General features: G+C 45.7%; 1 protein-coding gene across 4 annotated transcripts in view; it reads left to right on the forward strand.

The window, feature by feature from the left end:
- Positions 1-722: 722 nt before the first annotated feature.
- Positions 723-12,105, forward strand: part of ACER2 (alkaline ceramidase 2) — a 32,390-nt gene continuing 21,007 nt past the window's right edge. For all 4 annotated transcript variants that reach the window (XM_005902270.2, XM_070375953.1, XM_070375955.1 and 1 more), the window contains exons 1-3: positions 723-976; positions 11,076-11,190; positions 11,920-12,061. In XM_005902270.2, the coding sequence (XP_005902332.1) occupies positions 869-976; positions 11,076-11,190; positions 11,920-12,061 (365 nt within the window). In that variant the 5' untranslated portion in view covers positions 723-868. The remainder of the gene's footprint in view (positions 977-11,075; positions 11,191-11,919; positions 12,062-12,105) is intronic.

Raw genomic sequence — 12,105 nt, forward strand, 5'->3', positions numbered from 1 at the left:
ATAGTAAGTGCGATATATGCGTCATCATCTCTTGTACCTAGGGTGTTCTGGAGGTGCCATACCTGTCACACTGCATCCTTTGGGGGTTCGGATAGCTGAAGTTTGACCCGATAGAAGACTTTATTCTAGCATTGGAGTCCAAGGGGCGGAGAGCAGGAAAGTATTCAAAATTGCAGCAGCAACAGGGTTTGGGTGGCAGAGGCTGCGTGGGAGAGTCCTTGGTCCCCTACTCCAGTCCCCAAGGTGTTCCTGCCCCGGCCCACCGCACCAAGCAATCCCTTACTGACTTCGGAGGGACTGAGGGCTTTTCTCCGCCGTGAGAGTGGGTGTCCCACGTATCACACAGGCAAGTCTGAGCAAACTTCGCCAAGATTCCGTAGGGGTCCGGTCCCCCTGGGTTTCCTCCTTAATTTTAAGTTTTGCCAGGGCGAGTTCTGTCACAACTCGCTTAACAAGGGTAGGGGGCGCCTGCAAGTCTGAGCCGGAAGGTGGGCGGGGGCAGGCCTGTCAAAGCCTTTGCCACCTGCTGGGAACAGGCGTATTTAGAAGCGGGTGCAGGGGGCCGATCCCGCCTCCCCTCGTTCCCCGGTCCCCCGCACATCCCGCCTCTGGGGTGGGCGTGGCCGGCCCTGGGTCCTGCAGGCTGCCCCAGGGGGCGGAGCCTAGGGAGGGGTCCGAGAGCCAGTCACGTCCTACAGGACAGAGCGGAGCCCCGAGAGGCCGGCCCAGGAGGCGCCACATCCGGCGGCTGTCCCGTGGTACATAAAGCCGCGGCCGCCGCTGCCACCACCACCACCGTTGGTTTCCAGCAGCAGCTCTGGCCTCGTCTCGGCTGCGGGAGCCTCTGCTCCAATGCCCCAGAGTGGCCATGAGCGCCCCGCACTGGTGGGACCAGCTGCGGGCTGGCAGCTCGGAGGTGGACTGGTGCGAGGACAACTACACCATCGTGCCTGCCATCGCCGAGTTCTACAACACGGTGCGGGGCACGGGAGCGGGGATGGCACGGGCTGGCGGGAGGGGGCTGTCCCCCAGCGCAGCCGCTGCACCTGGAGCCAGGACCCTGGTCTACGCGTGCATCTGGGGCGTTTTCGCTCCGCGGCCAAAGTCGACCCACGCCCCCTACCCTGCGCGCCTTCCAGTTCTCCATCTGTCCTCTTCTCCAGTCTCTGTCCCTGACATCTGGGCCATCCTCCTCCTCTGGTCATTTCTTTCTGATGGCTCTATTGTCCTGTTTGGTCCCCACCCGTCCCGGAGCTGGTGCTCCGTGTCAGCCCATTCTTCCAGTTTGGGTCAGTTGGGAGCGGTGAAACCGCGGGGACTACTCCCTTCCTCCCTTAGGATCTCTGTGGTGTGACGCACTTGGGTTGCATTGTGCGGTTTTTACCCCGAGTACCTGCTCTAGGAGTCCGGGAAAGGGGGTGACCTCCAGGCAGGTCTGTGGGGCGGGGGCCACTCCGAAGGTTGGCGCTGCCCGCCCCTGCCCCGCCAAGTACATCAATAATAGGTCGAGTTACCTGGGGCCAGAATTAATCAAGTTAATTACTACGAGTTCTTGCCTTTAGTACTGAGCCTCACACTAGCCCCTAGATCAGTTTCCCTAGGCCTGTGCTCTGTGCAGTTACTAAGCCAGAGAAGTGAAAGGGAAATTTGGCAGTGATGTGTGTGTGTGTGTGTGTGTGTGTGTGTGTGTGTGTGTATGCTTTCTGGACTTGCCTGGGTCTGTAGCTGTGGTCAAGAGGAAACTGTCCCATTGCAGAATCTTGTGTGCTCTTAGTTTTTCGTGGGAGGGAAAACCTGCAGTTGTGTGTGTGTGTGCTCAGTTGTGTCCGACTTTCTGTGACCCACATGGACTGTAGCTCGCCAGGCTCCTCTGTCCATGGAATTTTCCCGGCAAGAACACCAGAGTGGGTCATTTCCTTGACTCAGGGATTGAAACCGTGTCTCTTGCGTCTCCTACGCTGGCAGACGGATTCTTTACCACTGTGCCACCTGGGAAGCCCAGGCCTGCAGTTGGGAAGGAAATGTCTATTCTTTTTGCCAAGTCCAAATATGGTTCCAAATGTGAGACTTGGTGTGGCCATTTCTGCAGCTTATCTTTTCACTGCTGTAATGTGGAAAACAGCAACTCCTGGTATGTGAGTCACTGTGAATTTTGACTTTCTTCCTTAGGATTTTCCCCTTTGATTTGCTGGAGAAAATGTCCTGGGCTTGAGTCAATGCTTATTGCCTGGAGGGATTTCCATGAGCTTGTCCCCATCCTTCTATTCTCTGTTGAGGAAACTGACTCTGGAGAGGGGAGCGGCCCTGTGGTCATTTCTGGCAGAGCTGGGACCATGATCCAGAGCCTGCACTCTCCCTCCCTTCAGTGCTGAATTCCTGGGCTGCCCTCCCAGCAAACATTTTTTTTTTTTTTTTTTTTTTTTAAATGACTGGGTTAATTCTGCAAGGAAACCTGGTCCTCTGCTGCCCCTAGAAGCTGTGACACATGCGGTCATCAGAGGTGGCCACCCTCCACCTATTGTACAACCTGTTTCAGAGCATGCAGTCAGGTGTGGACAGTTGCCCACAGAGGATGGACTGGGGCAGGGCTGGGTGCTTTCAAAGGCAGTAGGTCAGTTTTTCCATTTGTAAGTGGAGAGTACTACTGAGGATTTCACCAAAGTTAGAGAAGAAATGACAGCCTGGGGACAGATTCTCACGTACCCAGCAAGGTAATTATCTGTGGTGTCTGAGGCCAGTAGAGTCAGGTCTAGTTATTTGGCCAAAAAAGTTAGTGTATAGCTGCTTCGAGTCAACCCCAGGGTGCTGGATGAGGAGGAGAGCTTATTTTTGTCCTTACTTTTAATCTGGTTTCATTGGAGCTGTTACGCAGTGAGTGCTAAAGTCTTTATTAGAAATGAGCTGTTGATCTTCAGCTGCAGCATCTGTGGCTAATTAGCTCTGTTGGTCCCCCTGACAAAGCTTGTTCTTTGGCATACTTGTAAACCACAGAATTTGCTTTAGCAAAGTGCGAATACTGAGGGTTTCAGAGAAGTCGGCCATCAGACTTTGTAGAGTGTAGATCCAAAGAATTTAGCAAAAAGCGTTTCCTTCTCTCCTTCCCACGTCTTAGTTATCTTCTGATCCTTGTCACAGAACAAACCCATGCTTATCTTACTCCTGTATTAGGGAAGACAGTGAGCTACTTGGTGATAAAGTGAAAGTGAAGTCGCTCAGTCATGTTCTACTCTTTGGGACCCCATGGACTGTAGCCTACCAGGCTCCTCCATCCATGGGATTTTCCAGGCAAGAGTACTGGAGTGGGGCGCCATTTCCTTCATCTCATTAAATTCTCAGAGTAAGGCAGCAGGCATAATTATCTATTTTACAATAAAATAATAACCATTACTGATTGAGGAAAAATTGAAGATGTAAAGTCAGGAGGACTCAGAGGGGGGGGTTTAGAACCTTCTTAATGGATCTTGGTGGTCAGCTGCCACTCCTGCAACTGCAGTCACTCCTGGCCACCACTAGATGTTTGCTGTTGAAGCTCCCCAGGGTCCTTTACCGTCACCCTCAGCAGTGGGTGCTATTTATTACATCCATTGGATACAGGAGAAAACTGAGGCCTAGATAGATTTTGAAACTTGCAAAGGTCAAGAAAATGGCAGATCTAGAGTTAGAACTTGGATGGTCCGTTTGACCCTACTAAGATAACTGCTCTTGAAGATGCAAATGCCATTATAGCTACTTTAAATTTATTTAGCACAGTATAGGTATTTATTATTTAGTCATTCTTTAACTTAAAACTCCTGCATTGGGACCATTTGATCTTTTGGCTAGTCATGGTGGTGGATATGGAACAAAAAGTTTTGGGATTTTTTTTTTGGCTGAACCTTGCAGCATGTGGGATCTTAGTTCCCAGACCAAGGATTGATGGAACTTAGGCCCCCTGCAGTGGAAGTGCAGTTTTAACTACTGGACCGCCAGGGAAGTCGTTTAAAGTAGTTTTTTGCCATTGTTGTTTATTATAAAAGTAACAACATGATCATGGTTAAAAAAATATGCAAGTTATAAAGTGAAAAATACCCTTTCTTATATATCTTTTCAGACATTTTCAAAGCATGTAAAAAGCATGTATTTGTGTAAACATAGAAAATACGTGTGCAACATGTGTATACACAGTGTTAGTCACTCAGTTGTGTCTGACTCTCTACTATCCCATGGACTGTAGCCTGCCAGGTTTCTCTGTCCATGGAATTCTCCAGGCAAGGATACTGGAGTGGGTGGCCATTTCCTTCTCCAGGGGTTCTTCCTGACCCAGGGATCAAACCTAGGTCTCCTGCACTGCAGGCCGGTTTCCTTACTGCCTGAGCCACCAGGGAGGCCTGTGTATATACACACCACAACCAGATTTTTTTCCAGCCCAGTTGAGATCGCACTACAGAAATTCCTCTACACCTTTGTTTTTCACTTGATTTGTCTTGCAGATAATCCCATATTGGATTGTATAGAATTATTTTCTTCTTTGCAGTGTCTATATAGTATTCCCTTTAATGGGTTGACCAGTCAATTTATTATTGATGGACATTTAGGGCAGTTCCTGTTTATTGTTTTCATTTTGGTTTCTGAACAGTTAGACGATGAATGTCCTCAAATAGGCATCTGGATGTACTTCTCCAGGTACTAGTTCTGCTGCTGCTGCTGCTGCTGCTAAGTCGCTTCAGTTGTGTCCGACTCTGTGCGACCCCATAGACGGTAGCCCACCAGGCTCCTCTGTCCCTGGGATTCTCCAGGCAAGAACACTGGAGTGGGTTGCCATTTCCTTCTAGATAGGAAATTGCTGTGTTGAGGGCAGTATTTACTTTGACGACTAGTGAGTGTTGTTTAATGGTCCACCAGAGAAAGTACTCTGATCTGTGTTCTTACTGGCAATGTTTGGGAGTATAGAGCATTTTGCTTTTGGTGCCCACATATCTCCATTGCTTTAAATCTTGTCATCATCCTTTGCGTCAGCCAAGCCCAAATATCTCTTCCAAGAACATATCATGCCCTTCCACAGCCTTTTGCCTGTGCACATTTTGTACTGTTTCTTCTAAATACAAGTTTTATTGAATTAAGTTCCTTTTTACATTCTAAGGCCTGGTCACAGTCAGAGAAAGATCCACGACCTAGCAGCTTTGGAGGAAAGTGGGGTTTGTGTTTTAATCACTTAGCTTGGCCTTTGGGAATTCTGTTGGGGACCCAGAGGGACAGAAGGAAATGAACTGGTGCTGAAAAAAAGTCTTGAAGAAAAATACATGCTTAAAATCAGCCCATGGTCTGTCACCTCCCCTACTCAGCTCTGTTCCCATCATCAAGATAAGTGGAGTTCCCTTTATATGCCACAGACTACTCTCTGTAGGGCAGGATTATCTATCAGTCAGTCTGTCAGTCTCTATCCATCTAGCCATCCACTTGCTGGGCAACTGTGTGCCTGTCACAGAAACCAGACCCGCAAATAGTCACCTGGGTGGTGAGGACCACGGTAGAGGTATTATACACAAGTGGCTGAGGTGTTGTTTGTGGGATTCCCTCGTAGCTCAGCTGGTAAAGAATCTGCCTGCAATGCAGGAGACCCCAGTTCGAAGTGTTGTTAGTCCTCTCTTTGGGTGGTATACTGTGGGAGGTGGGTAGATTTTGCAGGAAGGCCTCTGAGCTGGGTGACCAACTTGTTCTGGTTTGCCTGAGATTTTCCCATTTTTAAAACTGAAAGTCCCATATCCTGGGAAGCCCTCTTTAGTGCCAGGCATGCTAGGACAGTTGGTCATCCCAGAGGCAGAAAGGGGGCCTGCCGTAATGGAATGGATCATTAGAAACCTGCATTTGATTAAGATACATAGTCTCCTCAGCCAGGGTAATGTCTGTTAGCTATTTATGAACTTGTTGCTCAAAAGAATTTACAGCCTGTTGCTTTGTCAGTGTTTGCCCTCTGTCTGGGAAAATGCACAATCGCATGCGTCAGGATGAGATTGCAGTGTGTTCCTGAGATTATTTTGGTGCAATGTCACAGAATGAGGAACTCTCTAAGGAAATAATAAATTTTTAAATTGTGGTTTCCTTTTAATTAAAACAAAATCTGTTAGGCAGGCACTAAACAAGCCAATTCTCCAAAGGATAGTCCAACAATGGGCTTTAAAAAATACCCCTTGGCTGAACTATTCAACTTCAGTGAGCTACGTAACTTTGAGGAGAAGTTTCGTTTTCTCAGTAGACATGGAGCCATTGAATCTTTTTAACCACAACTCATTTGCTTTCCCACATTTCTTTCAGAGTTCCTTCCTCTTTTTGTCTTGGGGAGCATCTCCCTCTAATTTGGGCTTTTCCTTTTCATAGATTGATGTCTTTTTTCTTTTAATTTTTCCTGTGCAACATGCAGGATCTTAGTTCCCTGACTAGGATGGAACCTATGTCCCCTGCAAGGGAAGGGTGAAGTCTTAACCACTGGACTGCCAAGGAAGTCCCCATAGATTTATGTCTTAAAAAGGCACAGTGGAGGCCAGCAAGTATTGGTAGATGGGTTGTACAGAAGCAATACTGAGATTTCAGGGTTATTTTGGAACTATCTGTTAAATAGTGTTTCTAAATTGAACTCTCTGATACGGGCATTAAAAATACTTGAGCTATCATAATTTCACTGGAGGTGTATTTAACTACCTCATGTTTTTGTGAATTGTGTGTAAATTTAAAAGTCATTGTGTACAGTGCTAGCGCTAACATAGATTGACAGCTATGGCCATCATGGGGCATAGCTTTTAAGGGACAGCTTGGCCATAGATGGTTGTACATGGCTGAAGCAAAGGAGACTGAGAGGATTTGAGGCAATAAACATATACAGTCGGCTCTCCATGTCCGTAGTTCTGTATCTGTGGATTCAACCCAGTGTGGGTTGAAAATATTTGGGAAAAAAAATTCCAGAGAGTTCCAGAAAGCAAAACTTTAATTGCTGCATGTGTGTGTGTTAGTTGCTCAGTCATGTCTGACTCTTTTGGATCCCATGGACCTTAGCCCACCAGGCTCCCCTGTCCATGGAATTCTCCAGGCAAGAATACTGGAGTGGGTTGCCATTCCCTTCTCCAGGGGATCTTCCCGACCCAGGGATCGAACCCAGGTCTCCTGCATTGCAGGAAGATACTTTACCATCTGAGCCACCAGGGAAGCTTGAATTGCTGTATACCTGCAACTATTTACATAGCATTTACATTGTATTAGGTATTGTAAGTAATCTAGAGATGATTTGAAGCAGGGGTTCCCAACCCTGGGCTGCAGACTAGTACGTATTAGGAACTGGGCAGCAGAAGGTGAGCAGTGGGCAAGTAAGCGAAGCTGCATCTGTATTTACAGCCGCTACCCACTGGTGTGCTTGAATCATCCCAAACCATCCCTCCCCCCGTCTGTGGAAAAATTGTTTTCCCATTGTAAAGTGTAAATTTATACTTTGCAATCAGTGTAAAGTATACAGGAGGATGTGTGTATGTTATATGCATACTGCATATATAATGCTATTTTATATAAGAGATTTGAGCATCCAACAAAGTCTGGTATCCAAGGGACTCCTGAAACCAATCCCCCAAGGATATAGAAGGATGACTGTACTGGGGTGAAAAGCTGTGTTATATTCCCCAGAGTTGTTAGGTGGGGCTGTAAATCAGTGCGCTTCCCACCATTAGTGGAATGGCTCAGTGAAGTGTTGCCTTCTGCAGGACCCTCAGCAGGTGTGGCAAATCTCTGTGACTTAAGATAAGAAGGTAAAAGGTTAGCAGGGTGTATTGTGGAATGAGAAAAGGAAGTTGCCAAAATATAATGTTGCAATATGTGATATATATGATAAATATCTTTACATAAATGCAAAGAAATTGAGGATTATGAATCTGAGAAGAGTGGGTATCTCCAGGGAGGAGGATAGCAAGGCAGACTTGAGCTTTGTAATGTATTCTTTTTCTTACATGGAGAACATACTCATGTACATGAGAGGAGAGAGTTACCTATGGTATCACAATCCCATTTTTCTCCTCCTTCCCCTTTCACCTTTAATTCCTTCTACCTCTGTGTTTAACAAAACAGAGAGCGATGTTTAAATCACCTAAAGGTCATTGGTACACGATGTGTGATGCAGTTCAGAATTTTCAGATGCCAATCGAAGCATGAAGCCAAGGTGGTCAGAATGTGGTTGGATGGATTGAAGGTGAAAAAAGTCAGCTTTGGGCAGTGGAAAGAGTGGTTGGATGCTGACCCCACGTCTGTGGGTGACTGCCTCTCTGAGCTTGGCTAGCCTGGGAGCCTTTCCAGGCCATTACTTTAACATCCCCTTATAAAATATTTAACATCTTTCACATGCATGCGTGCTTAGTAGCTCAGTTGTGTCCGACTGGTAAGGTCTCTCATTTTAACTCTTAAAGATCTGAGTGTTTTTTTCTTTCTTTTTTTTTTTTTTTTTTTTTTTTTTTGAGATCTTGGGTTCTTTAAATAACTCCATGGAAAGTTAAAGGCTGTGATATTACATACAGCCTTGTCCTGAATCCCTCCTTATCTGCTTTTTAGTAAATAAAAGAGAGTTGGCTATATTCCCAAGTGTGGACACTGCATACCGCCTGGGACTGCTGTGGTCATTTATCCGGACTCTCACCCAGGGTTGCCAGTAGCTCCAATGGGGGAAGGAGAAAAAGGTCCCCATCAGAATGGGCCAACTAGAGCCAGGCACCCGCTTCTCCGGAAGGCAGCCCCGGGGCTCCGGATGCAGCCCCATGAGGGATTTATCTTGAACTTTAACCAAAGGCAGCAGCCTTGTTCTATCCCACTCCGACAAAAGATCTTGTTCTTTCTCTCTCTCCACTCTATCCTTCTCCCCTTTCTGAAGACTGGCATTCCCATCCCCTCTTGTTCCCAGACGGTGACAGAGGCGTCCATTGGTTACTGATGTTGCCAGTGTCCACCCGCACTGCGCCTCCAGTTCCGGGATTTGCCGATGCATTTTGTTTAGCTGTGCCTCAGTGTGACTTCCCAGGTCTGGAAAAGCCCTTCTACCCTGGCTCCTTTCATTCAGTTTGGGCACCCACCCTTGTGGTTCCTTGAGACCTGCTCTGTGTTGTCTAATATGGGTGACCAGTCTTTCCTTTCGAAAGCCCCCATGCTCTTGGCTTTCCAGACTTCATCTACTCCATCTTCTGTCTCTGAAAGGTTTTAGTCTTTTTTGACCCCTCTCTCACCCCTTCCTCCCTGGTGTTGTGCATTTAGACCCAGCTGTTGTTTAAACATTCTGCACATCTCCTCTCCTCTGCATGCTCAAGTCCTTCCCGAGGAGCTCCTTACTCCTCAATTAGAGGTGAAAGTTTAAAAGAAGCTGACTATCCCTAACACTTCATACCTTCTGGGATGGCCTTATTAAACAAACAAAACAAATAAAAACCTCAGAAAATAACAAGAGTTGGCAAGGATGTGGAAAAAGTAGGACCTTGGACCTTGCTGGTAGCAGTGTAAAACGGTTCAGCCTTTGTGGAGAATTGTCTTGTGGTTTGTAAGTTAAGCACACAATTACCATATGATCCAGCGGTGTTAGCTTGGGGGGATATAACTCAGAGAATGGAAAACAAATACTGAAAACCTTGGACATGAATATTCATAGCAGCATTGTTCACTGTTAAGGACACTGTAAGAACATTGGATAAACAAAATGTGGTATCCATACAATGAAATATTACTCGTAAAAAGAAAGTATTGCTACCTGCTACAATGCAGGTGAACCTCCAAAACAGTATGCTGAGTGAAAGAAGTCAGACACAAAAGGTCACTTATTGCATGATTACACTTTGATGAAATATCCAGAATAAGCAAATCTGTGGAGACAGAAAACAGATTAGTGGTTGCCAGGGACTGGGGAAAGGGAAAAGGGGAAGTGACGGCTTCATGGATATGAGGTTTCTTTTTGGAGTGATGGAAACATTTCAGAACTGGATAGAGGTGATGATTGCATATTATACTTGCATTAACTGCTGCTGAACTATATACTCCTAAAATGGTTAATTTTGTTATGTGAATTTTACCTCAGTTTAAAAAAATCTAGGGGAAAAAAAGAATTGGCTATGACTCCCCCCTAGTTAAAAAAAGATAGACAAAAAGAAATTAAAAAAAATTAGAGGTGAGATTCTAGAGTTAGGTGGTCCAGTCTGTTTTTTCAAAAAAGCCAGGTGACCTATGAAGAGATAATAGACTCAAATCCAGTCTGAAAAATAAAATGATGCCATTTTAAAGCTACAAATTTGATCTTTACCTAAAAGTAGGTTTGGCTTAGGGTGAGAAAACTGACAAGGGGGAAATGAGGAAGGCACTCCCTGCCTTCATGTGGGCCCAGGACCTGGCTGGCAGAAAATTAAGGGGGGGCTAGAACAAGTCTGGTCCTTCTCATTCTTCATGAAACTATTCTTTTAAAATTTTTTACCAGTATTTAGTGCAGGCCTTATCTTTAAAAATGATTATTCAGGTAAATTAGGATGCTTCATAATTGGGCAGAAAAAGAGTCGTTGATTCTTCACATCAAGAGAGGACTCTGGGCAGTTTCAGATGGCAGTGTTTTCGTGTGTGTGTGTGTGTGTGTGTGTGTGTGTGTGTACGTACATGCTCAGTTGTGTCTGACAATTTGTGACCCCACAGACTATGACCTGCTAGGTTCGTCTGTCCATGGGATTTCCCAGACAAGGATATTGGAGTGGGTTGCCATGCCTTCCTCCAGAGCACCTTCCCGATCCAGGGATCAAACCCAAGTCTCTTACATCTCTTGCATTGGCAGACATTGGCAGGCAGGTTCTTTACCACTAGCGCCACCTGGGAAGCCCCAGTCTTTTCATAGCTGCTCCTGTGATCACAGAGGCAGGAAGTATCCCCCTAAAATGGTTACTATAGAACTTGTAAGTTTCCCTAGTTGTGAATTTTTTTTTCTTGTTAAAAAAAGATGTGTGGCCGCATTCATCTCCATTTACAAAGGACATACTGGGAACAAGCTGCTTTAGTTTTGCCCTTTTGCTTAATATTCATCTTCTCATTTTTCATCCCCCCGCCCCCAGATCAGCAACGTCTTGTTTTTCATCTTACCGCCCATCTGCATGTGCTTGTTCCGGCAGTATGCAACGTGCTTCAACAGTGGCATCTACTTAATATGGACTCTCTTGGTTGTAGTGGGTAAGTGGATTTGTTTGTGAGCATGGGCTGAAAGGGAGGAAGTGCAACTCCGCACACTCCCTGACCCCTCTGTAAACCAAAGTCACTCTGACGTCCTAAGAAACTTTAATGTTGTTTCCTGGACTCCAGAAGGAGGACTCTTTTGAATATGGGCTTGATGACAAGGTTGACTGTAATTATCACTTAATTGCATGGAGAGTTCATTTATATAATAGTCACTGGTGTCGTGCCAGTGCAGTTTTATGTGAACTTCTGAGGAAAGTCTTGTGAAACAATTGTATTCGGATGAAACCGTGGTTTCTAAAGGACTAAAATTTAAAAAAACAACAACAAATTCTAGATGTTTGATCCTTGGTAATTCTGGGAAATATTTGTATAATTTTTATTTCCTTCCACAGGCAGATTAGGAATTCTTAACTGTGAGAGAATGTTGACTTTTGATTGACTGTGTGTTCCCAGGAAGGCTCAGTGGATGAAGACACACTGAACTTGTGCAGTTATTAAAGTTCTGATATGCTGGTGTTTGGGCCCTGCTTCAAATCCTCTTTCTAGACGTGAAGTCTGTAAGCCTAGATGTAGGTTTCTTCCTTCAACTTCTTTTCTCAGAGAGAGAGAGTGATTTGGTCATTTCGGTAGCCGTTTATGAAAAGGCTGTCCTTAATCGGTGTGTTGAATTTGTGAGTCTGTTCTTCTCTGCGACCTTTTTTTATTGGCTGTAATTGATTCTAGGAATTGGATCCGTCTACTTCCATGCAACCCTTAGTTTCCTGGGTCAGATGCTAGATGAACTTGCAATCCTTTGGGTCCTGATGTGTGCTTTGGCCATGTGGTTCCCCAGAAGGTATCTACCGAAGATCTTTCGCAATGACAGGTAAGCTTGTACTAAATTTTTGCATTTATTATGCAGTACCCCAT

Source organism: Bos mutus, chromosome 8 (assembly GCF_027580195.1).
Source record: "Bos mutus isolate GX-2022 chromosome 8, NWIPB_WYAK_1.1, whole genome shotgun sequence".
NCBI classification, from domain to species: Eukaryota; Metazoa; Chordata; class Mammalia; order Artiodactyla; family Bovidae; genus Bos; species Bos mutus.